Source organism: Pleurodeles waltl, chromosome 10 (assembly GCF_031143425.1).
Source record: "Pleurodeles waltl isolate 20211129_DDA chromosome 10, aPleWal1.hap1.20221129, whole genome shotgun sequence".
In the NCBI taxonomy this organism is placed as follows: domain Eukaryota; kingdom Metazoa; phylum Chordata; class Amphibia; order Caudata; family Salamandridae; genus Pleurodeles; species Pleurodeles waltl.
Genome location: NC_090449.1, coordinates 205,003,919 through 205,030,191, shown reverse-complemented (window position 1 = coordinate 205,030,191; position 26,273 = coordinate 205,003,919). Strand labels below are relative to the sequence as shown.

The 26,273-nt window shown below is 47.2% G+C and overlaps 1 protein-coding gene across 1 annotated transcript in view; it reads right to left on the bottom strand.

The window, feature by feature from the left end:
- Window positions 1–26,273, bottom strand: part of RSL1D1 (ribosomal L1 domain containing 1) — a 185,522-nt gene that overhangs the window by 12,622 nt on the left and 146,627 nt on the right. Inside the window, exon 8 of the mRNA XM_069210183.1 lies at window positions 13,317–13,556. Coding sequence (XP_069066284.1) covers window positions 13,317–13,556 — 240 coding nt within the window. The remainder of the gene's footprint in view (window positions 1–13,316; window positions 13,557–26,273) is intronic.

The window sequence follows — 26,273 nt, the reverse complement described above, 5'->3', positions numbered from 1 at the left end:
TTGGCTGAGGTTATTCTGGGCATGCCTCATGAATGTTACCCTTTAAGTGATGGGCCGCTTTGCCTTGGTGGTCTCGTCCTTTTTGCATGCACAGAAGCGATTTATATATCACCTATACAAATAGGTTGTCTCCTTTGAAAAGCAAATTGATGATGGATGACTGGCCCTCTTGCTAAAACCCTGAGATTCTCAGCCAAGCTTGTCTGTGTGAGCTATCTACCGGACGTGTCTGCTGCATCTAGGAAGTATTTCAGGCATGTGTTGGCAATAATCTTCCCCTCCTGCAACACTGTATTTGCTTTCTCTTTTAATTTCTCTGTTGGTGAGCATACCTATACAGTAGGACGCCTGAGATGGCTAATCGCCACTGTGTTGCTTATGATCTTTCCATTTTCCTCCCCACCATTACTATTATCTTGATCTCCTTTCCAACAGTTGGTCTTGTATACTTGGGTGGATTGGCTCTTATCCATGCAGTTGCCATAATGAAGTTATCACCTGGCACGTTCCCACTGATGCAAGGTGGGGCTCTTGATGAGGAGTTTCTTCTTTTCTACTCTTGACGTTATTACCTCAGTCACAGCTGGTTCTTTGAATGCCTCTGTGCTCAAGTCTAAGATGCTAGGGAGCACTGGAAGAAACTTGTTTTTGTTCCGGTTACAGTGTCTCCAGGAAGAAATCTGATTCAGAATGTTCTTCCTCCAGCTGCACTCCATAAGTTTTTGCAGGTTTCCTTACTACTGAGCTGTCTGGCCGTGATGGTTTTTATGGATAGGACTCTACTCCTTCATCTGGTGAGTCTTACCAGTTACCTTTTGTTTCTCCCATGTGCTCCTTGTTGTTCTTCCTCCGGTTCAAAGAACTCCTCTAACTCTTCCTGCAGCTTTAGGGTAGCGAGCTGCTCCAGCTCCTCTATTTTTTCTACTTCCACCTGCCTTTTCAGTGGAATTCTGTTGCCCCCAGGGAGTTAAAACTCCCTCTTTGTTTGAATTTGACCTTGAGATGCTTTCTTTTCCTTTCTACGTCAAGCATTTTTTTTTTTTGTTCACCGAGCTCCACTTTGTCTCTTTGTTTCGATGGAGATGATATTGGGGTCGGGTGCCTCAGTATTTCAGCAGTTTTTGACACCAAGTTCTTCGACATCATCACAGCTCCCGTCTTTACAGATGGCATCAAGATGGCTACCACAGTCTTCCCCCACCCCCATGCCTTTGGTTGTCCATCCCTGGAGGCTGAAGCTAGATTCAAGTGTTTGCCTCCATTGGTGTCTCTTGTCTTGGTGGACCCATTTCGCTCCTTGGGCTTCACTCTGCCCTCTGACATAGAAGATTTTTGTCTCATTTCCGGTTTCTTCGAGTTAGAGGTCTTCGGCTTGACTTTTTCTCAACTCTCCAGAGTTACTTTTAGTTTGTGCTCCTCCCTCGCCACTTTCCTATGGCTCATGACAATTTGGCTCTTAAAGAACTCCTCAAGCTCAGGCTCTTCCCCATGGACCTCCTCGGTTTTCAAGGTGTCCGTCATCGCTTGACAGGCTCAGGTCTTTTAGGGACTACTGTTTTCTCTGTGGCGATGTCATTGTGCAGTGTGCCTATTTCTGCTTTTGCCTTGCCTGATTGTTTTGGGCAGAAACTCTGTTCATGCTGCAGTTCTCTGAGCTGTGGTATTTCAGGTGACAAAGGTTACATGCGTCATGTGTCTTTCTGTAAGCACTTGTGGTAGAATCTATAGGGGCTATGCTCAATTCCCCTTTCTCATTTGCAGACCAGGTGATTTTCTTACAACGTTCTTCTCACCTCAGTGTTCCTCAAGTGGTGATGCAAATGACGCTGCTAGACGAGGGTGCAGAATTGAGGCAAGAAGCAAAGAGGTGAGTTTCTATAGTGTTGAAATAAGCTATTTGGATGACTTTCATGCCACAAACTTGGTGGTTGAGCAAATGATTACATGTGGTCTGGAACATTTGCAACACTACAGTTGCTTCCATTCCAATTTGGAAACAAATAGCACCTTAGCAACAAGGTCCGTAGTTTGCAAACTTATCTGAATGGGAGTATGTGTAGGTATAGTCTTATTTGCATTTTCAGTACAAAATGTACTCGAATGCAGTGACCTTTATTAATAAAAAAAAGTTAATAAATGAAATTCTATTGAGAAATAATTTTTGTTTAAAAAAAAAAAAAAGAAAAGAAAAAAAAAAGGAGAAAATCAGAATCACAAATTGCAAATGCTGACCATGTTATCAGCACAACTGTGTGATCAAGGAAGACAAAAGGCTGGGCCTCAACCAAAATGTCCTATTCACCTTGCACAACAGAATCTGCATCCTCACCCTCATCCTCCGATATACCGAAAGCATATTCCTTTCACCTCCGTTTCTGGATCTCCACCCTCCAGCTACTGGAATGCAGGCAATATGCTTCCACTATATAGGGAAGCTTTGCTTGCCCTACATCTTGTACAATTTTAGACCACAGACATCCAAAATGGATCCCACTTTGTTTTGCAATTAATAAAGTGAGTCAAACTGGAGAATGAACATCAGAAGACTTCTGCTTCAGCATGCACAGAATCACATTTTCAGTGTTTGCATTAGTTACCAATATGTTGTTCTCATATTAATATGATCTTGATGTTACTGCTTCCTTTGAGTGTAGCCTAAAGCTCTCAAGATGTCCCTTTATTTGTGCCCAGCCATTACTTTACATTTCCAACCCATGACTCTAGGAAAGTACCATCTTTCTTGGCATGTTACCCCCATTTTTACCAGTATATCAGAATGTTTTTGCCTCTCTCACTGGGATCCTGCTGGTCACGACCCCAGTGCTCAGTTTGTTGCCTAATGTGTGTGTTGTCAGTAGTGCTTAACTGTGTCACTGAGGCTCTAATAACAGGAACCTCAGTGCTTATGCTCTCTCTGCTTCCAAATTAGTCACTATAAGCTAGTGAGTTAATTTACCAATTCCAATTGGCACACTGGACCTCCCTTATAAGTCCCAAGTATATGGTACCTAAGTACCAGGGGCATTGGGGTTCCAGGAGATCCTTATGGGCTGCAGCATTTCTTTTGCCACCCATAAGGAGCTCAGAAAAACCCTTTCACAGGACTACCACTGCAGCCTGCGTGAAGTTACTAAGTGTGAAGGCACCCTTGCACTAGCAAAGGTGTCCCCACGCTGTCCAGGGCCAATTTCCTGGACTTCATGAGTGATTACACATGTGCACTACATATAGGTCAATACCTATATGTAGCTTCACAATGGTAACTCAGAATATGGCCATGTAAGGTGTCTAAGATCATGGAATTGTCCCCCCCATTCCACATTTGGTATTGAGGAGCCAATTCCATGCACCCTGGGGCTCCACCATGGACCCCAGTACTGCCAAACCAGCTCTCTGAGGCTTGCACTGCAGCTACAGCTGCTGCCACCTCACAGACAGGGTTCTGCCCTCCTGTGGTCTGAGCAGCTCAGTCCTAGGAAGGCAGAACAAAGCATTTCTTTTGGCAGGAGGGTGTTACACCCTCTCCCTTTGGAAATCGGTGAGACAGGCTTTGGAGGGGTAGCCTCCCAGGGCCTCAGGAAATGCTTTGAAAGGCACAGATGGTGCCCTCCTTCCCTCCTTACATAAACCAATCTACACGGGTTCAGGGACCCCCATTCCCTGCTCTGGCGTGAAACTGGACAAAGGAAAGGTGAGTGACCACTCCCCTGTCCATCACCACCCCAGGGGTGGTGCCCAGAGCTCCTCCAGCGTGTCCCAGACTTCAGCCATCTTGTTTTCCACAGTGTGGGGACACTCCGGAGGCCTTAGAGTGGCCAGTGCCAGCAGGTGACGACAGAGACCCCTCCTGATAGGTCCATACCTGGTTAGGTAGCCGATCCCCCTCTCAAGGCTATTTAGGGTCTCTCCTGTGGGTTCCTCTTCAAATTCTGCTTGCAAGTTTCCATCAGGAATCCTCTGCAACTACTGCTTCATCCTCTGACCTCAGATCAACCACAGACTGCTCCAGGAACACTGTAACTGCAACAAAGTATTCCAAAGGGCATTGACTCTGCAACTTCAGCTCCAGCCAGCAACTGCAACAGGTTCCACTGTGTGCATGCTCTGGGGACTCCCTGTCTTCACCCTGCACCAGAAGGACCAAAGAAATTTCCAGTGGTGTGACTGAGTCACTCCCCTGCTCCAGCAGGCACCTTCTAAGACAATGACCTGTTCTCTTGGACTCCTCTCCTGGCGACGAGTGTGCTCCTTGGAACACAGGTGGTTGACCCCTTCGACACCGACTGCCCTAAGGTCCTGCTGTCCAAATTTGGAGGAGATAAGAGCTTGCCTTCCCCTTTTGCGACAGTACCCCTGTGCACCAAGTCATCTTCACCTCCTGAGGCATCTGTGCACTATTTGCAAGAATCATTCATGCACAGCCTGGCCCAGGTCCCCAGCACTCTATCCTGCGACGCTCAACTCACTGAGTTGTTCTATGGCTGCCCGAGACCTTCCTTTGTAGTGTTGCACAAACCGCAATTTGCACCTTCTTTGTCCCGGTGTCCTGTGACCTCTGTGGGTGTTTCCTGGTCATCTGTGGGTTCCCTCCAGTCTTGGGAACGCCCTCTGCCTCCTCCGTCCGAGTTGAGGCCCCCAGGTCCCTCCTGAGTCCAGGCAGCGCCACTGTGAGGCAATCCACGACACTGCTTGAACCAAGGATTGATGGACGAATCCAGCACTGCAACTCGCCTGCATCCTTTGCATCACGCAGGAACCCGCAGCCATCTTCTTTGGTGCTCTTCTGCAGACTTCTTCCAACCAGAGAATCCTCTTTTGCACCTTCTTCTAAGTTGGTAGTGGCTCCTGTCCTTCCTGGAATCTTTTGAGACTTCTGGACTTGGTCTCCCCTCTTTACAGGTCTTCAGGTCCAGGAATCCACCATTTGTTGCTTGCAGTCTTGCAATAACTCGAATCACGACTTGCAGTGTGTCCTAAGGAAACTTGCAGTACTTTACTTCTACTTTCCTGGGCTCTGCGGTGGGGTAATTTACTCACCTTTGTGGTTTTCTTACACTCCCAGCAATTCTCTACACACTACACATGTCTAGGGGGGGGAACTTATGATTTGCATTCCACTTTCTTAGTATATGGTTTGTGTTGCCTCTAGACCTATTTCTATTGCATGCTATGGTATTTTCTATTGTTTGCACTATCCTATGACTATTTACTTACCTGATTTTAGTGTCTAGTGTATATATTGTGTATAATACCTCCAGAAGGAGTATTGCCTCTAAGATATGTTTGGCCTTGCTTCACTAAAATAAAGTACCTTTATTTTTGATAACATTTAAGTATTGTCTTTTATTGTGTAAAAGTACTGTGTTACTATAGTGGTATCACAGGAGCTTTGCATGTCTTCTAGTTCAGCCTAAGCTGCTCTGCTACAGCTACCTTTGTCAGCCTAAGCTGCTAGAACACTACTACATTTCACTAATAAGGGATAAACTGGACCTGGTATAAGGTGTAATTACTCAAGGTACCCACTACAAACCAGGCCACTCTCCTACAATGACACAAGCTGCTTTTCTTGTTGAAACAGTGGTCTAATGGCACCTTAGTTGTAGGCAAACTCTATGCCTTGTGAAAGAACAGTGCTTAGCTGAACACTACTTTCTGAAGCATTTCACCACTAAAACATTTATGAATAATGACAGAGCTAGGTTTCGTCTTTTATGGTACAGTGTGCTGCAGGACATTTAAGTGAACACAAGAGCTGGGTGCCTATCAAAAGTGTCCAATATAGCAATATCCTCACCTGCTTCTTTCTACAGTTTTGCATCCTCAAACTGAACGCTATCTCAAAAAAGTATTCTCCATAAATCTAACATGAAAAGTGACCATACCTCAAAACCTCTGATTGTCATCTCTTTTTATTTTCTTTCAAATAGCTTTCTCCTTCCCTTCCATGTTCTGCATGCCTCCCATCTCTGAAAACTATCTTCTCTGACTCTGACTCCAAAGCTCTCTCTTGGGCTTCCAGACCCAATAGAGAAAAAAAGGAATACAAAGATGGAGACTGCGTCAAGGGATTTCCGGGGCATACATCTGACGTTACACAAGGAAGGGGTTCAAACCCAAATGGTTGAAGCCCATGGGACAAAAAAAGAAAGTAAAGAAAACGCAAAAGAAGCTTCAAGGAGACTTTCCGGAACCACTAGATGGTGAAATAATGCACAGCATTTGAATTCAGAAAAGATTCATGCTGCCAGAAGTCTAATCTAATAATGTGTGTCTCTTCAAATGCATTAAGATATAGTTTTTGTTATACATCCTGTAGGAAGTTGGCTCTGTATGTGCTATTTCAAAGTAAGGAATAGCATGCACAGAGTCCAAGGGTTCCCCTTAGAGGTAAGATAGTGGCAAAAAGAGATAATACTAATGCTCTATTTTGTGGTAGTGTGGTCGAGCAGTAGGCTTATCCAAGGAGTAGTGTTAAGCATTTGTTGCACATACACATAGACAATAAATGAGGTATACACACTCAGAGACAAATCCAGCCAATAGGTTTTTGTATAGAAAAATATCTTTTCTTAGTTTATTTTAAGAACCACAGGTTCAAATTTAACATGTAATATCTTGTTTGAAAGGTATTGCAGGTAAGTACATTAGGAACTTTGAATCATTTCAATTGCATGTATACTTTTCAAGTTATTGACAAATAGCTACTTTAAAAGTGGACACTTAGTGCAATTTTCACAGTTCCTGGGGGAGGTAAGTTTTTGTTAGTTTTACCAGGTAAGTAAGACACTTACAGGGTTCAGTTCTTGGTCCAAGGTAGCCCACCGTTGGGGGTTCAGAGCAACCCCAAAGTCACCACACCAGCAGCTCAGGGCCGGTCAGGTGCAGAGTTCAAAGTGGTGCCCAAAACGCATAGGCTAGAATGGAGAGAAGGGGGTGCCCCGGTTCCGGTCTGCTTGCAGGTAAGTACCCGCGTCTTCGGAGGGCAGACCAGGGGGGTTTTGTAGGGCACCGGGGGGGACACAAGTCCACACAGCAATTTCACCCTCAGCGGCGCGGGGGCGGCCGGGTGCAGTGTAGAAACAAGCGTCGGGTTCGCAATGTTAGTCTATGAGAGATCTCGGGATCTCTTCAGCGCTGCAGGCAGGCAAGGGGGGGATTCCTCGGGGAAACCTCCACTTGGGCAGGGGAGAGGGACTCCTGGGGGTCACTTCTCCAGTGAAAGTCCGGTCCTTCCGGTCCTGGGGGCTGCGGGTGCAGGGTCTCTCCCAGGTGTCGGGACTTAGGATTCAAAGAGTCGCGGTCAGGGGAAGCCTCGGGATTTCCCTCTGCAGGCGGCGCTGTGGGGGCTCAGGGGGGACAGGTTTTGGTACTCACAGTCTTAGAGTAGTCCTGGGGTCCCTCCTGAGGTGTTGGATCGCCACCAGCCGAGTCGGGGTCGCCGGGTGCAGTGTTGCAAGTCTCACGCTTCTTGCGGGGAGCTTGCAGGGTTCTTTAAAGCTGCTGGAAACAAAGTTGCAGCTTTTCTTGGAGCAGGTCCGCTGTCCTCGGGAGTTTCTTGTCTTTTCGAAGCAGGGGCAGTCCTCAGAGGATGTCGAGGTCGCTGGTCCCTTTGGAAGGCGTCGCTGGAGCAGGGTCTTTGGAAGGCAGGAGACAGGCCGGTGAGTTTCTGGAGCCAAGGCAGTTGTCGTCTTCTGGTCTTCCTCTGCAGGGGTTTTCAGCTAGGCAGTCCTTCTTCTTGTAGTTGCAGGAATCTAATTTTCTAGGGTTCAGGGTAGCCCTTAAATACTAAATTTAAGGGCGTGTTAAGGTCTGGGGGGTTAGTAGCCAATGGCTACTAGCCCTGAGGGTGGGTACACCCTCTTTGTGCCTCCTCCCAAGGGGAGGGGGTCACGATCCTAACCCTATTGGGGGAATCCTCCATCTGCAAGATGGAGGATTTCTAAAAGTTAGAGTCACTTCAGCTCAGGACACCTTAGGGGCTGTCCTGACTGGCCAGTGACGACTCCTTGTTTTTCTCATTATTTTCTCCGGCCTTGCCGCCAAAAGTGGGGCCTGGCCGGAGGGGGCGGGCAACTCCACTAGCCGGAGTGTCCTGCTGGGTTGGCACAAAGGAGGTGAGCCTTTGAGGCTCACCGCCAGGTGTGACAATTCCTGCCTGGGGGAGGTGTTAGCATCTCCACCCAGTGCAGGCTTTGTTACTGGCCTCAGAGTGACAAAGGCACTCTCCCCATGGGGCCAGCAACATGTCTCGGTTTGTGGCAGGCTGCTAAAACTAGTCAGCCTACACAGATAGTCGGTTAAGTTTCAGGGGGCACCTCTAAGGTGCCCTCTGGGGTGTATTTGACAATAAAATGTACACTGGCATCAGTGTGCATTTATTGTGCTGAGAAGTTTGATACCAAACTTCCCAGTTTTCAGTGTAGCCATTATGGTGCTGTGGAGTTCGTGTTTGACAAACTCCCAGACCATATACTCTTATGGCTACCCTGCACTTACAACGTCTAAGGTTTTGTTTAGACACTGTAGGGGTACCATGCTCATGCACTGGTACCCTCACCTATGGTATAGTGCACCCTGCCTTAGGGCTGTAAGGCCTGCTAGAGGGGTGTCTTACCTATACTGCATAGGCAGTGAGAGGCTGGCATGGCACCCTGAGGGGAGTGCCATGTCGACTTACTCGTTTTGTCCTCACTAGCACACACAAGCTGGCAAGCAGGGTGTCTGTGCTGAGTGAGAGGTCTCCAGGGTGGCATAAGACATGCTGCAGCCCTTAGAGACCTTCCTTGGCATCAGGGCCCTTGGTACTAGAAGTACCAGTTACAAGGGACTTATCTGGATGCCAGGGTCTGCCAATTGTGGATACAAAAGTACAGGTTAGGGAAAGAACACTGGTGCTGGGGCCTGGTTAGCAGGCCTCAGCACACTTTCAATTGTAAACATAGCATCAGCAAAGGCAAAAAGTCAGGGGGCAACCATGCCAAGGAGGCATTTCCTTACACATCCATTTTAGAATTGCTCCCCTCTTAAATGAAGAATTCAAGCACTGGTTGTTTCGACCCCTTTTAGAGCACAGAAGTCACCACTATCAGCCATATTGGTCATGATCATTGTGGTCATTGCCTTGAAAGGTCGCAACATTTCCCATGACACACAAACACAACCAGGCACACAAACCTAAGATATTAGTCGTCTCCCTCTCTTCTGCCACTACTTGCCTCCAACCAATTCTGCCAGCCCGTAATGCACTTTGTTGACAAGAAACATAAAACCAATCGAAAACACTAAACAGAAACTCTGAAATGCAATCAAGAAATTCAAGACAAGAACGTCTGGTTGGTTTGGGAAAGCATGCATGCACCAAGGGCATGGTGGGATGAGGCAGGTCAAACCAGCCTAGCCTCCCAAGCCAGAGGCCCTGCAGGGCCCCATAACAAACAGGAACCAGAAACCATTGCCAAAAAACTTCAACCAAAAAAGAAGAGTGGGTATTCAATAGAGTACGGGGGAGGGGACCCAGAGATTGTTACAGGGACTTCCCACAAAATCCAGGAAGCGAGGATTGTATTACCAAGTCAAGAAATAAATAGTTATATGACTGTGCTAAATGAGCTTCTGGCTCTACTGCACCACTGCCTTCCCATTGAACCGATGAGCTTCCATCCAGGCCCTCAGTGTTGGGGGTTTCATCCCTGATCATTGGCCATATCGGTTATTTGGTACACCATCAGTCTCTCCAACATTTGCAGAGGCTCTGGAATGACCAGTATCTCATGGGCCTCTTCCGGACGGCGAACAGTGTCCTTCTTACCCCGACTGGTGAAGATAGCCTAAGCGGGAAGCTCCACCTATAGGGGATTGCCTTCTGGCATGTAACAGAGGTAATATCATTCAACATTTTGCACTTCATCAGGATGGCTGCGGGTAGATCTTGAAATAAAAATAATGAGTTGCAGTCGAAAGGTGAAGGAGTGTGAGTTTCATGTAGCCACTATGATGCATGCATTCAGTTTGTAAAAAGGGTGAGTATAAACTAGAGTTAGAGTTGAATAGGCTGAGCAAACTGCATGTTTGGTCAATACCATATCCACTAAGGTGTTGTTTCAAAGGGCCTGGCACAATATATTTTTGACCTGCTACTATAGGTTTCTGTTACGAAGCTACAGGTTGGTACCCCTGATATTATTTCTCCTAGATCTCTTTTCTCCATTATCAAGTTCTTCCAAGATCACAGTTTGTTGTGCCTCTAACGTTAGGACCCTCTTGTCAAGAGCATTCTGCTTCGAAGCTTGTTTTACTGTAAAGGTTTCAACTTGACCCAATCTCATATCTGCACGTTGCAAGCTCTGGACCAGGTCAGATAATGATTTCTACAAGTCACGACGAAGGGCAGACTTTTCAACTTTAAATTCTATGATGAGGAGCAGTATATCACCCTTGGTGGCCTGGGCCCCAGAGGCATCGACCACTGGCTGTGATGGTTGAACAACAAGGGGAAGCTAATTTATGTCTGCGCTTTCCATCTGGTTTTGCATTAGGTACTCCACAGACAGTCTTAGGTGCCTTCCGTTCAGAGATTGTCAAGGCAAAATTGTGCAAGCAGGGGACCTGTAAAGCCTGCCCTGAACTGATATCTTGCATTCTTATAATTATACTTGGTGCAAGATCAGCTTCAAACTTCACAGCCACTGCCTGAGGTCCAGCACCCTTTATCACAGGCTTAAGTGGGCAACCCCTCTTCTTAGCAATGTGGTCAGGCCACCCAAGGTGGCCTCAATGCCTCCCAAGAGCTGCTTTCCAAAGAGTCTAGAAACAGTGTAGAAGGAGCTACACAAGAGACGTACTTGCAATCACAGCTCAGATAGGCTGCAGGAACCCAAAGGCAGATATGCAGTTACCCATGGATGATTCTTCCAACCAGCCTATGCCATTTCCTCCTCAAAGGGCATGTACTGCCACCATCCTTGTCACTGTTACCTTTATAAAGATGGAACCACAATCAGGATGCTCCTCATATTGCATCGCTGTGTCCAGGCTACCACCCAGTCTTGTAGCCCAATGGATGGGTCACTAAGCCTGTAAGCACCTCAGGCTGCACTCAGCTTCATATCTTTCCCGGGGTCAGGCTAAAGAACTAAGATGGGTGCTATCTGTCCCCCAGTCGCCCGGTGTCCAAAAGTACAATGGTTGAGCCCCTGGGTCCAGCTACTTTAATCGCCTCTGGCAGCTCCAACTTGATTTCTCTGCCCACAGTGGCCATGGTACCACCAGTGCTTCAGACCCTCGCTTCTGCAGTTGTTGGGCTGTCACCAGGCACAAGGACATAGCAGGCTTCAAATGTGATCACCCAGAGTCCCGTAGTTTGGGCTTCAGACAATCCCACATGCCACTGGCCATCAGCTCAGTGAGTAGCTCAGCAAAGATGAGTGCTGTCAAGACCTAGCCCTAGTCACATCTCCTTTTAGCATTTTTTAACAAAAAAAAGGTAATTACGTATTTTATCTTTAGTCTCCCTCACACAAACATATTCCTGGTAAGACCTAATGCCAACTTAGGTTCTTGGGTCTCCTGAGATTGGGGTAGCAGACATGTATGAGCACTCTATGGTTTTAGGGTGGATGCAACACATTCAGTGCATTTTGGAAATGTGGAAAGCAGCTGCAAGAGAAATTCTGGTTTAAGTTACCTGTTACTTGGTCACAGATATTACCCCTGGATTGTATGGAAACATACTACAGTCTGCACATCGCTGAGTGCCAGACTGCCATCTCCCTGATTAGCTGGCTGGGACAGTGTGCTGAGCAGGTTATCCAAACGATTTTCAGCTTTTTACCCTACAAAATATAGTACTTTCCAAGCATCAGCCTCTAAAGGCTTGATTGGAATCTCCATTAATCTGGGTCTTCTGAGTGTAGGGCTACCAGACTTAAGTGGCTTTTCTATGCGTTTGAGTTGGGATTCATTCACTAGACACTGGGGAATATGTTTGATCGAGGAGATTCAATGAGTGCAGTATTTGGGCACAGGGTTGACAAGCACCAAGAGGAACAGCCTAGCAACCCAGTTCTTGAGACTCAAAACATGAATCCCAAAACATTTTACTACCAGAATCCTATGCAAATGTCTAAATATGGCTAAACCAAAATAAAATAATAAAATAAAAGAGCACAATTTTCCCCTTTTCCTGGGACAAACATTCAGATCTTCAGACAAGTGGCATAACTCCACTGTTCCCAACACTTCAGATGAAAACAGTACCCCAGATATGTGGGTCAGATGTGTGGGTGTCTTTGCTACACAGGACAGACCAAAATTAACACCACATCAAGACCAAATTAAAACTATATTTACTTCACACAGTCACATATTTGGAGTGTTCCGTCAGTTACAATAGGCACAACCACATATGTAAGGCACTGAAGGTATTGGTTGAATTGTGGGACCAATGAGTGGTGAGAGTTTGTATATTCCCCATGTAGTCCAGAACCTTAACTCGAAGAAATGTAAGCAGATCATTTTCTTTATAAAATGTTTGACCTGCAGACACCAGTGTTCAGAAATGGCGAGGGCTGCCAGGTTCCAATACATTCGGCACGACTACAGGCCCAGGTGTATGTTTCTGAGCCACTAAAAGAAGCCAGGATATGTTTGGATTTTGTTTCGGAATCTAAGAAAAAAATCCAAACAGCGTCCGGAGACCATGTTGGGGCTAAGATTTGTGTCAGCACACCAGCCCTTGTACTTTAATCCTAAAATCTGAAAAATATCAGACACTTTTAAAATATAATTATCTGAATCATCATAGAAGGTGTTTACCTTTTAATAAATTGTGATAAACAGCTTTTATCAATGATCATGGGGCACTCCTAAAAATGAAAAAATAAACACAGCCCATCTGAGAATAATTTTCAGGTGTCTTAGGTATCCAAGATGAAGTAACTCACAAGTAAGTTGCAATTCCCATATTGCTTCCCCTTTCAAAGCTGGATGGTTTATTGCCATGTCTGCCCAACATACAACTTCATTTACATAATTGTACACAACTTAATTGCTCTCAAGGTGTTATGTTTTCTTTTAACTCGTTTCATATTGAAAACATCTCATAATCACAAGAACATTTAAGGTTTTCATTGTTTTGCTACTAGAATCATGCCCTGCTCTAGAACCATTAAAGTATCATAGTTTGACAAATAGTACGCTACACATTAAGCACTACAAAAATCAAACTAACATTGCTCACCTACACGCTGAGTACTATTCCTTGCCAGAGTCCCATTTTTTACTAGAACAATGTCCTGCGCTAAACACAGAATTACCTTTTTGCCTTGCCTCTTCTGGGCTTTTGGGCTAGCAAGTGGAACCAGCTGTGGAATCTCTTCATCATCATCATCATCTTCAACAGTGCCTCGGACATTGGTTGTAGATTTCCCCATTTTCGCTTTCAGTTTATTTTTAGATTTGATAGGGGCAGGACCATCATTTGTTTCTGCTGTCTCAGGTGTGGTGGTGGAGGCTTTGGCCGCAGGGTTCACTCGGCGTTTCCTCACAAATTTTTTCTAATGACATGAAAACATTTTTTAGGTCAAAGAAGAAATAAGTACTGTAGTGCCTTATTGAGCTACTTAAGGAGATTCTGAGAAGCATTATCAGCATTAAGGTTAATATAAAATGAAGCAGTTAAAACGTACAGTTGGTAACCAGTTTGCTTGTTTTAAGAACCCCATTCATTACATATCACAAAGGCACATTCAGGCCCGAATTACTATAAATATCCCTTGGTGGCAAGGGCATTTAAGTGTGGCCAGGATATTGTGTCCAGTCTCCCCATATCCTATGTTATTTTCTAAGTCACTGTCTAGGCGGAGGTATGAACAATTCAAGTATTCTGCAATGGTCTATGGCACTTTTTGATTTTTCTGGTGTTTGGAGCCTGGGCGATCTACAATTCTTGCTATGGCTTGCTTCGCCATGACAAGTCCCAGTTTCACTTAGGACTTCTCATATCTAGCGAGGCAGAGATCTAATATACTTAGCAGAGCCCCATTTGGGGTGGGTCGATATGTCCATCAATGAGCTCTGCCAGTGTACATGTATGTCATCCAAGAAGAATCTAATGCTACAACGATCCCACACTGTACGCTAACACCTCCCTGGTCACTTTAAAGGCATATTGAGGAGGATTTCCTGTTGGTCACACACTATAATCTTTGGTGACGAGGATCTGCAAAACAAGGGGGCAGAGTCCAGTCCACGCAGAAGTGTCCAGGTGGGGCAGGAGGAAATGCCCACCCTTCTGTGGGTGAAGATTCAGGTTGACAGAGGTGGATGAAGTCCAGCTGCGGGGTCAATGGAGCTGCAGCTGTCCCTCGCCATTTGCCGGACTGCAGACATGTCAATGGTCAGGAGGGCCACCAACAAGCAAATGCAACTGCAGCTGTTGGGGATTTGCAGAGCTGAAGAGGACCAGCAAGATCCTTGGGTCTCAGCCCTTGCAAGGGAGTCTGGGCTGACCCTAAGAAGACAGGAGAGCTAATAGAAGCAGTTGAAGCCACCACGAGCAGCCCACTGGCAGCAGACACTGCTGTGAGGCCAAGGCAGCACACCTGAAGAGGAGTCGCATGACGCTGGAGCAGCAGAGAGGAGAATGTCCTTGCAGAGGTACAGTACAGGGGGCCGGGGCTACTTGGGAGCCTGAGGATCCCTTGAAGCAGGAGTCAACAAGCCTTGGTTGCTGCAACAGCTGCAGTGTACAGGGACTCTGTCTTGGAGGAAGAGGGAAGGGCTCACCGTCTCCCAAGTTGGACAGAAGGCAGAGAGGACCTAAAGGACCCCTCAGAACCACCACCTGTGTTGGGGAATATTCACAGGACCGTAGGACAGCAGATTCCAGCAGCCGGATGTCGTTGCCTTAGGTTCCTGCATATGCAGGGCAGTGACTCCCTCACTCCAAAGGAAATTCCTTCATGCTTCTTTTGTCAGCTGAAGTCTTGTCGACCCCAGAGGATGCACAGCCATGGAAACGTAGCAAGTTTTTGGCAGGAGCCGAGGAAATAAAGTTGAGAGGAGAGGTTGTCTCAGTGTTGGAAGTCCAGCAGCAGTTCCAGTGGCCAAGAGCAGAAGAGGTTGTTGCAGAGGAGTCCGGGTGGAGTCTTGCATGCTGAATCTGGGGACCCACCTGCAAGGGAGTCCCTACATAGTCCAAAAAGGGGGTTGGTCACTTTGCAAGGTGACCATCTATCGGAGGACGTCATTGACATCTTTCTAAGCTGACCAGTCAGATGCTCCCAGGGGACTCTGTCCACCTTGTTTTAAAGATGGCAGAATCAGGGGCCACCTGGAGGAGCTGTGGGCACCACCCCTGGGGTGGTGATGGACAAAGGGAGTGTTCACCCCACTTTCCCTTGTGCAGTTTTGTGCCAGAGCAGGGACTGGGGGTCCCTGGACTGGTGCAAACCAGATTATGCAAGGAGGGCAGCAAAAGTGCCTTTCAAAGCCACTGGCTTGGGGAGGCTACCCCCCAACCCCCAGCCTTGTACCACCTATTCCCAGGGAGAAGAGGTTGCATCCCTCTCCCACAGGAAATCCTATGTTCTGCCATCCTCTGTGTGAGGAGGTCAAGCAGCAGGAGGGCAGAATTTTATCTGAGGGGCTGCATCAACGTGGACTGCTCGCACACCATTGAATACCGGTAGGAGCAATACTGGGGGGCCTCTAACGAGCCTCCAGAGTGCATGGAATCATGCCGCCAATACTGGCATCAGTACTGGGTATGATTCCGACATGTTTGATACCAAACATGCCTAGGTTCGGAGTTACCATTATGCAGCTGGACCATAGATAGTGACCTATGGCCAGTACACAGCTCAACTGGCTTTCCCACACTTACAAAGTCCAGGGAGTTGGTACTGGAGTTCGTTGGAGCACCTCTGTTCTTGCAGGGGTGCCCACACACACAGGGACCTGCACCCTGCTCTTAGGGCTGGAAGGGCCTACCATACAGGTTACTTAAAGTGACCTGGTGTATTGACCAGCACTGAAAGGGTGCATGCACCTTTTTCACGCAGGCTGCAAATGGCAGTCCTGCAGACAGTCTGCATTGGCTTCCATGGGTGCCGTAATACAGGTTGCATGGGCCCCAATGGCGGACCCCTGGTGTACCAATGTCCTCGGTACCCAAGTACCATATCCTAAGGACTTACAGGGTTACACCCGTATCCTAATTGTGAGGTGTAAAGGATACCAAGACAACCAAATTTATTCATTGGGGACCTGGTTAGCAGGATACCAGTGAAAATAGTCTAAGCACACTAACAGGCCAAACGTGGGGGTACCCATGCCAGAAAGAGGGACTTTACTACAGCACCTTACAGCAAATTTACATACAGGGACTGCAAGTAGGCAGGAAGATGTAGTTCCAGGGCTGGAATAATCTGTGAATCTGAGCACAAACATGAACATTTAAAAGTATTCACAAATTCCTCTCCAATCTCTTCCTGCACTGGAAAAGGTTGTAATGTTTACACTCAAAGGCAGGATTAAGCTTTTCCCATAGTAGTGGAAGTGAGGGGTGGAGTTGGGGGTGTGGGGAATGATAGGGAGTGCAGGAAAAGTGACTTTGGAATTTCTCAGCAGGTTTTCGCATGAGCGAATATTAGCATGTATGCTCGTCATTCCGAGTACAATCTCAAAGGCATACTTCTCTAAATTATCCAGAATTCCTGAACACTGTAAAACTGCACAAATGTGACCTTATTTAACAAATGGGCTGCACCTTAGTGACCTTCTTTAAGAACTGGACTCTTAATTTATTTTTAATGATGTCCACTTTAGCTAGCCTTAAAGTTGTGAAGCTATGAATGACTTACAGCTCGTATATCTTTATTATTTTCTTACAGCAATTATGATGGCAGTTTTGCCTCAGTGGGTTGTATTTGGGTATTTATCTGCTCCAACAACATACGGGGAGAGGACACATCTCAGATGGCAATTAGTATACATCAGGTTCTGAAGGCCGCCAAATTCTTCACAAAGTTCACTGAATGGTTTCATGATGTTGCAGGCCGCTACTGCCACAAGTGTCACCCCTCATCAGCCAGGCTAGCTTGAATCCAGTGGCATGGGAAGCACAGGACCCACGTCTGGGCATACCCTTCCCACTTAGGGCGACATTAGCAACACAAAAGGATGATGGATGGAGTGCTGACAATGAAACCAGTCCCAGGATGCTTGTTTCCGGTCCAGTGAGGACCTGGCTTGGCAGTTTGGGCTGGACTGTTCCCATGAGGAACAGGGTCAAGACTGATTTGCATATGGCTGGATCTAAACTGTGTCCAAGCAAAACAGACATTGTAAGTGCAGGGTAGCCATAAGAGTATATGGTCTGAGAGTTTGTCAAACACAAACTCCACAGTTCCATAATGGCTACACTGAAAACTGGGAAGTTTGGTATCAAACTTCTCAGCACAATAAATGAACACGGATGCCTGTGCAATTTATCGTAACATACACCCAGAGGGTACCTTAGAGGTGCCCCCTGAATACCAACCCGACTTTCAGTGTAGGCTGACTAGTTTCTGCCAGCCTGCCACAGACCAGACATATTGCTAGCAACATGGGGAGAGTGCCTTTGTCACTCTGTGGCCAGGAACAAAGCCTGTACTGGGTGGAGGTGCTTCTCACCTCCCCCTGCAGGAACGGTAACACCTGACGGTGAGCCTCAAAGGCTCACGCCTTTTGTACCAGCACCACAGGGCATCTCAGCTAGTGGAGATGCCCGCGCTTCCGGCCACTGCCCCCACTTTTGGCGGCAAGGTTGAAGGAGATAATTATAAAAACAAGGAGCAGCCACCCACCAGTCAGGACAGCCCCCAAGGGGCCCTGAGCTGGAGTGACTCCTGCTTTTAGAAATCCTCCATCTTGAGAGTGGAGGATTCCCTCAATAGGATCAGGGATGTGCCCCCCTCCCCACAGGGAGGAGGCACAAAGAGGGTGTAGCCACCCTCCAGGACAGTAGCCATTGGCTACTGCCCTCCCAGGTCTAAACACACCCCTAAATCTAGAATTTAGGGGCACCCAGAACCTAGATTCCTGCAACCTTAGCTAGAAGGACTGCTGACCTGAAGCCCTGCAGAGAAGACTGAGATGACAACTGACTTGGCCCCAGCCCTAACCGCCTGTCTCCCAACTTCAAAGAAAACTGCAACAGCGACGCATCCAACAGGGACCAGCGACCTCTGAAGCCTGAGGACTGCCCTGCACCCAAGGACCAAGAAACTCCCGTGACCAGCAGCCCTGTTAAAAAAAACCTGCAACTTCTTTGCAACAAAGAAGCGACTTTAAAGACTTCACGTTTCCCGCCGGAAGCGTGAGACTTGCCACTCTGCCCCTGATGCCCCCGACTCGACCTGCAGAAAACCAACACCTCAGGAGGACTCCCCAGCGACTGCAAACCCGTGAGTAACCAGAGACGACCCCCCTGAGCCCCCACAGCGACGCCTGCAGAGAGACTCCAGAGGTTCCCCCTGACTGCCTGTAACAAGGGACCCGATGCCTGGAACCAACACTGTACCCGCAGCCCCCAGGACCTGAAGGAACCAAACTCCAGTGCAAGAGCGACCCCCAGGCGACCCTCTGCCCAGCCCAGGTGGTGGCTGCCCCAAGGAGCCCCCCTGTGCCTGCCTGCATCGTGAATTGACCCCCGGGTCTCTCCATTACTTCCTATACAAAACCCGAAGCCTGTTTGCACACTGCACCCGGCCGCCCCTGTGCCGCTGAGGGTGTACCTTCTTTTGTATCCCCCCCCCCCCCGAGGACGCGAGTACTTACCTGCTGGCAGACTGAAACCGGGGCACCCCCTTTCTCCATAGAAGCTTGTGTGTTTTGGGCACCTCTTTGACCTCTGCCCCTGCCCGGCCCTGAGCTGCTGTTGTGGAAACTTTGGGGTTGCCCAGAACCCCCAATGGTGGGCTACCTATGCCCCAACTTTGAGACTTGTAAGTGTTTTACTTACTTTCAAAACTAACCTTTACTTACCCCCCCCCAGGAACAGTTGATTTATGCACTGTGTCCACTTTTGAAATAGCTAATTGCCATTTTTACAAAGACTGTACATGATATTGTGTTCATTCAAAGTTCCTAAAGTATCTAAGTGAAGTACCGTACATTTAAAGTGTTTAATGTAAATCTTGAACCTGTGGTTCTTAAAATAAACTAAGAAAATATAGTTTTCAATATAAAAACCTATTGGCCTGGAGTAAGTCTTTGAGTGTGTGTTCCTCAGTTATTGCCTGTGTGTGTGCGCAACAAATGCCTAACACTACCCTCTGATAAGCCTACTGCTCGACCACACTACCACAAAATAGAGCATTAGAATTATCTCTTTCTGCCACTATCTTACCTCTAAGGGGAACCCTTGGACTACTTACTACAATTACCTTTTGCTGTGATAATGAAATACTATCTGTTTAGTAAGATAAGTAGTGGGCTGGTCACCACATTTATTGAGCTTGCTGTTTAACTCTTGATATCTGTGCTTCCCCCCCCCCCCCATTTCAATACTACCTTGGTTAAAAGCCTTCAACTGCTCAATCTGGCTAGCCTAACAGCCAAATGTGGACAGGGAGCGCCTCGCCAGTTTTCAGAACCATTATAGGACAGATCTCAACATTAGTGGCAATCTCAACCACCTCAGCTGGGGGCTAGAAGTGCCCGTCCTACCTGTGGTACCCCAAACACAGTCTGATAAAGACTAATCAACTAGTTGTTTCTCTTTATGTGCCATTGTATATTTCAAGTATGCATCTCGCCAGTTAAGAACTGGAGCAAAATGCTCATTCTAAGGGTCATCTGAAGGAATAATGTGGGAGGTAAAGAAACTGATCTGTGGGCCACTTGCCATATATTGTGAAAAAACTCAGCGTTTAAACATAAAAAGGAAGACTCGGAATTGCTTTAAATTCCCTTTAAAAACAACAGCAAAAGACCTCTCCCACTTTCTGCAGACCTTTGGCGTCCTTCCAAAAAGGATACAAAGGAAGCAGATTGTACTTCACTGACTGGAGGATGAATCATATGTGGCTGAGTTGCAGTACAGCTGAATCATCTAAATAAGAAATTCAGCAATCCCCAACATGTGAAAGCAGGCCACATTCTATATGTTTTCTTGCTATAGAGTTAACTTCAAGTGTGCCTCAACTCACCTCTAATGCTAGTAGCCCCGTCTTCGGTGCACCAGTATGTGGAGCAAATCATTAGGTTGCTCTAAAATGAGCTGAAGTGAGGTAGTAGTTGTAAACAGGTGCTTTTGTTGGGATTTTAAAATCCACCTTCTGGAAAGAGACTTATTGTACAGCAGAGCAATTCGGAGGAAAATATCTTTTGGTTTCTTTCCTCTGTTACAGTGGCAAGTATTGGCATTAATGGGAGTTTGGGGCAGCACACCAGATTTCTATCTATGACTAGAAAGAAAGAGATATGTGTGGAGACTCCACTAGATAAAACTACCACAGCACACAATGCTTCTATTTGGACATGAGTACATGTTAAATATTCTGCATTTCTTCAATTTGTATAGTTAAACAACAGGTGATGGCCGTGACTGTTTCCTTGGAGCACTGACATTTTTTAATTAGTGCATCAATGTGTTTTCCCTGTGAACAGGCACACAACAAATGATGAACGCTATCAAATAGAAAACACTTTTGTTAATATGTAAAACCTTGCCTGAACAACAAAAGTGTTTACTGCAATTAGTTGTGGAACATTTCAATTGTCACACATGAGGCTCAAAGTAGACTGGACCTCTTTTTTTTTTATTTATTTTTTTAACTAGACTGCTCCCCTCTATCTTCAATGACACTGTGGTGTGGTACCAATCCTGTTTGGTGAGCCTTATCTACCTCTATATAGAAGAAGAGTCACAGCAAGGTGCTGGGTATGTTAAGATCATGCATAAGATTAATGATGAACAACTGCACTGGGGTATAGAAAAGAAATTTGGTAGAGGGAAGGAAAGACTGGATGAGGCTGAGGCAATGTCCCTTGACAATGGCTGGTCAGGCTCTTTATTACTTGGGGGAACTACCAGCTGGTGTCGAAACCAGCTCCAATTTCAGAGTGGCTGCACCTGATATTTCTTGCTTCCGTATATGTAAAGAAATGGCTCCCTGTTGCAGTTACCCCCCACTTTTTGCCTGATACTGATGCTGACTTGACTGAGAAGTGTGCTGGGACCCTGCTAACCAGGCCCCAGCACCAGTGTTCCTTCACCTAAAATGTACCATTGTATCCACAATTGGCAGACCCTGGCATCCAGATAAGTCCCTTGTAACTGGTACTTCTAGTACCAAGGGCCCTGATGCCAAGGAAGGTCTCTAAGGGCTGCAGCATGTCTTATGCCACCCTGGAGACCTCTCACTCAGCACAGACACACTGCTTGCCAGCTTGTGTGTGCTAGTGGGGACAAAACGAGTAAGTCGACATGGCACTCCCCTCAGGGTGCCATGCCAGCCTCTCACTGCCTATGCAGTATAGGTAAGACACCCCTCTAGCAGGCCTTACAGCCCTAAGGCAGGGTGCACTACACCATAGGTGAGGGTGCCAGTGCATGAGCATGGTACCCCTACAGTGTCTAAACAAAACCTTAGACATTGTAAGTGCAGGGTAGCCATAAGAGTATATGGTCTGGGAGTCTGTCAAACACGAACTCCACAGCACCATAATGGCTACACTGAAAACTGGGAAGTTTGGTATCAAACTTCTCAGCACAATAAATGCACACTGATGCCAGTGTACATTTTATTGCAAAATACACCCCAGAGGGCACCTTAGAGGTGCCCCCTGAAACTTAACCGACTGTCTGTGTAGGCTGACTAGTTCCAGCAGCCTGCCACACCAGAGACATGTTGCTGGCCCCATGGGGAGAGTGCCTTTGTCACTCTGAGGCCAGTAACAAAGCCTGCACTGGGTGGAGATGCTAACACCTCCCCCAGGCAGGAGCTGTGACACCTGGCGGTGAGCCTCAAAGGCTCACCCCTTTGTCACAGCCCAGCAGGGCACTCCAGCTTAGTGGAGTTGCCCGCCCCCTCCGGCCACGGCCCCCACTTTTGGCGGCAAGGCTGGAGGGAACAAAGAAAGCAACAAGGAGGAGTCACTGGCCAGTCAGGACAGCCCCTAAGGTGTCCTGAGCTGAGGTGACTCTGACTTTTAGAAATCCTCCATCTTGCAGATGGAGGATTCCCCCAATAGGGTTAGGATTGTGACCCCCTCCCCTTGGGAGGAGGCACAAAGAGGGTGTACCCACCCTCAGGGCTAGTAGCCATTGGCTACTAACCCCCCAGACCTAAACACGCCCTTAAATTTAGTATTTAAGGGCTACCCTGAACCCTAGAAAATTAGATTCCTGCAACTACAAGAAGAAGGACTGCCTAGCTGAAAACCCCTGCAGCGGAAGACCAGAAGACGACAACTGCCTTGGCTCCAGAAACTCACCGGCCTGTCTCCTGCCTTCCAAAGATCCTGCTCCAGCGACGCCTTCCAAAGGGACCAGCGACCTCGACATCCTCTGAGGACTGCCCCTGCTTCAAAAAGACAAGAAACTCCAGAGGACAGCGGACCTGCTCCAAGAAAAGCTGCAACTTTGTTTCCAGCAACTTTAAAGATCCCTGCAAGCTCCCCGCAAGAAGCGTGAGACTTGCAACACTGCACCCGGCGACCCCGACTCGGCTGGTGGAGATCCAACACCTCAGGAGGGACCCCAGGACTACTCTGATACTGTGAGTACCAAAACCTGTCCCCCCTGAGCCCCCACAGCGCCGCCTGCAGAGGGAATCCCGAGGCTTCCCCTGACCGCGACTCTTTGAACCTAAAGTCCCGACGCCTGGGAGAGACCCTGCACCCGCAGCCCCCAGGACCTGAAGGACCGGACTTTCACTGGAGAAGTGACCCCCAGGAGTCCCTCTCCCTTGTCCAAGTGGAGGTTTCCCCGAGGAATCCCCCCCTTGCCTGCCTGCAGCGCTGAAGAGATCCCGAGATCTCTCATAGACTAACATTGCGAACCCGACGCTTGTTTCTACACTGCACCCGGCCGCCCCCGCGCCGCTGAGGGTGAAATTTCTGTGTGGGCTTGTGTCCCCCCCGGTGCCCTACAAAACCCCCCTGGTCTGCCCTCCGAAGACGCGGGTACTTACCTGCAAGCAGACCGGAACCGGGGCACCCCCTTCTCTCCATTCTAGCCTATGCGTTTTGGGCACCACTTTGAACTCTGCACCTGACCGGCCCTGAGCTGCTGGTGTGGTGACTTTGGGGTTGCTCTGAACCCCCAACGGTGGGCTACCTTGGACCAAGAACTAAGCCCTGTAAGTGTCTTACTTACCTGGTTAACCTAACAAATACTTACCTCCCCTAGGAACTGTGAAAATTGCACTAAGTGTCCACTTTTAAAACAGCTATTTGTGAATAACTTGAAAAGTATACATGCAATTTTGATGATTTGAAGTTCCTAAAGTACTTACCTGCAATACCTTTCGAATGAGATATTACATGTAGAATTTGAACCTGTGGTTCTTAAAATAAACTAAGAAAAGATATTTTTCTATACAAAAACCTATTGGCTGGATTTGTCTCTGAGTGTGTGTACCTCATTTATTGTCTATGTGTATGTACAACAAATGCTTAACACTACTCCTTGGATAAGCCTATTGCTCGACCACACTACCACAAAATAGAGCATTAGTATTATCTATTTTTACCAATATTTTACCTCTAAGGGGAACCCTTGGACTCTGTGCATGCTATTCCTTACTTTGAAATAGCACATACAGAGCCAACTTCCTACAGTATACTTTTTTGTTGTCAGAGGGTTTTCTAATCTCAGATTTGGATTTGTCAGTTCTCCAAATGTTGGTACATGTGAAGTCAAATATGTTGCTGATTTGATTAAAGCTTACATTGACATACCCAGCACAAGTGTACCTCAAGCAAGTTTGAGAGTTAGTTTAAGAAACAGCTGTTACACAAAGATAACCAGAAAGAAGCTGGTGATTCCAGGGGCTAGGTGCGTGTTTTTGGATGAGGCGTGTGCTCGTAGGACCACAACAGCTTTTCACCATTACTTGAGGATATGGGGTACCCTGATAAAAAAAAATATACCATTTGCTTTTGTCCATTCATGTAAAGTATGAACAGTTGGTACATTTGACAGGAACATGATTGGGTTAGAAGCAGCACATATCCCCCTTAAACAGTTGTCTAAAACTCTTTTGTCAAACACTTTACATGCCCAGAATACAATGCTTTTGGTTAATAATGGAGATAAGCTTCATAGAAGTCATAATGGAGAGAAGAAAAAACAAGTTACTTTCCTTCAGCAACGATCTATCTGGTAAATGCTCCAACTGCAGATTCCTCATCTTGTGAGCACTCCCAGTGTTTCAGACTGCATCCAGAAACTTTTCAGCAACATCATTTGTGCGTTAGAAGGCTCACATTGTCAATAGATACCATAGCAATACCTCCCAAGGCAGCGGTCTGTGAACTGGCTGAGACCAAAGAGTCCCAGAAAACCAAGCAGGCAAAATACGCCTCTCAAAGGACTTGACTGTTGAGGCAGTAGTGTTTCGTAAAGTTGTGCACCAAATTCCATGTGGCTGCCAGATAAAAATGTCCAGGACAGGCACTCTGCACGCTAATGCTAGTGATGAGGTAGTACCAGCTTTTGCTCTGGTGGAATAAGAGAATAAAACCTCGAGGATACTTCTTAACCAGTGCATAGAATATCTTTATGCAGCAAACAATCCATTGAAAGGTGGTCCGTTTTGTACTGCTCTACCCTTCTTTGGTCTGGAAAACCCTACAAAGAATGGATCGAGCTTGGAGAGGGACAGAACACACAACAAAACTTCAAACAACTTTGCCAGTAAAAGATAAATTTGTTGGTGCAGCAATATTTCACAAATCTGTACCAGCGGCTGTCGTACACAGATTTAGTGGAGGTACGCCTGGCCACCAGGATAACAACTATAGGTTGCACATTGATGAAGGTCAACTTTTGTTCCTCAACCGTCAAGAATGGTGTGCATGTCCAGGTGCAAAACCCTGCTGCTGTGACAGAAGATCCTCCCCAAAGCATCAGCTTGATCAGAAGGCAGATGCTCATGGCCAAGAGCTCTCGGTGCCACACTCTTTTGGTCCAATCTGGTGCCACTAGGATGACTTGGTCCAAGTCATCCCTGATCTTCTTCAGAACTCAAGGATGAAGCAGTAGTGGGGGCATTCAGGAGTCCTGAGCTCCATTCTAGACCGAAGGCGTCTTGGGGCAAGAGATGCTTTCTAACTCCAGCGTGCAGAAGTGCTAACACTGCATGTTCTCCACTGAAGTGCAAAGACAGAGCCAGGGTTCTATCCATTGCTGGAATATGCCCTGTGTCAGATTGGGGGGTTAATTGCCATTTGTGATATGCTAGACGTCTGTAGCTGAGTTAGTCTGCCCCATTGTTGAAAGATCCCAGTAGGGTGGTTCAACACCAGGGAAATCACTTGGCAGTCCAGCCACTTCCAGAGGCACAAGGCCTCTTGGCACAAGGACCAAGGGCCTCACCCAGTTTTGCTTACTGCAGTACCACATGGCAGTGGTAATGTCTGTAAGCACAAGCACAGTCATCTAATGGTAGGCAGGAAGGTTTTTAGCTGCAAGCAAATTGCTTTCACCTTCAACATGTTGATGTGGAGTACAGTCCTCTGGCAAGGATATCTAATCTCCACCTTTCCCAAATGGCCTCCCCATACCAGTAGTGAAGCATCCGTGGCCACTGTCAGCTCTGGGTGGGGTAAGAAGAGTGGCCTGCCACTGACTGTAAGGAAATGCCTCCTTGGCATGGTTGCCCCCTGACTTTTTGCCTTTGCTGATGCTATGTTTACAATTGAAAGTGTGCTGAGGCCTGCTAACCAGGCCCCAGCACCAGTGTTCTTTCCCTAACCTGTACTTTTGTATCCACAATTGGCAGACCCTGGCATCCAGATAAGTCCCTTGTAACTGGTACTTCTAGTACCAAGGGCCCTGATGCCAAGGAAGGTCTCTAAGGGATGCAGCATGTCTTATGCCACCCTGGAGACCTCTCACTCAGCACAGACACACTGCTTGCCAGCTTGTGTGTGCTAGTGAGGACAAAACGAGTAAGTCGACATGGCACTCCCCTCAGGGTGCCATGCCAGCCTCTCACTGCCTATGCAGTATAGGTAAGACACCCCTCTAGCAGGCCTTACAGCCCTAAGGCAGG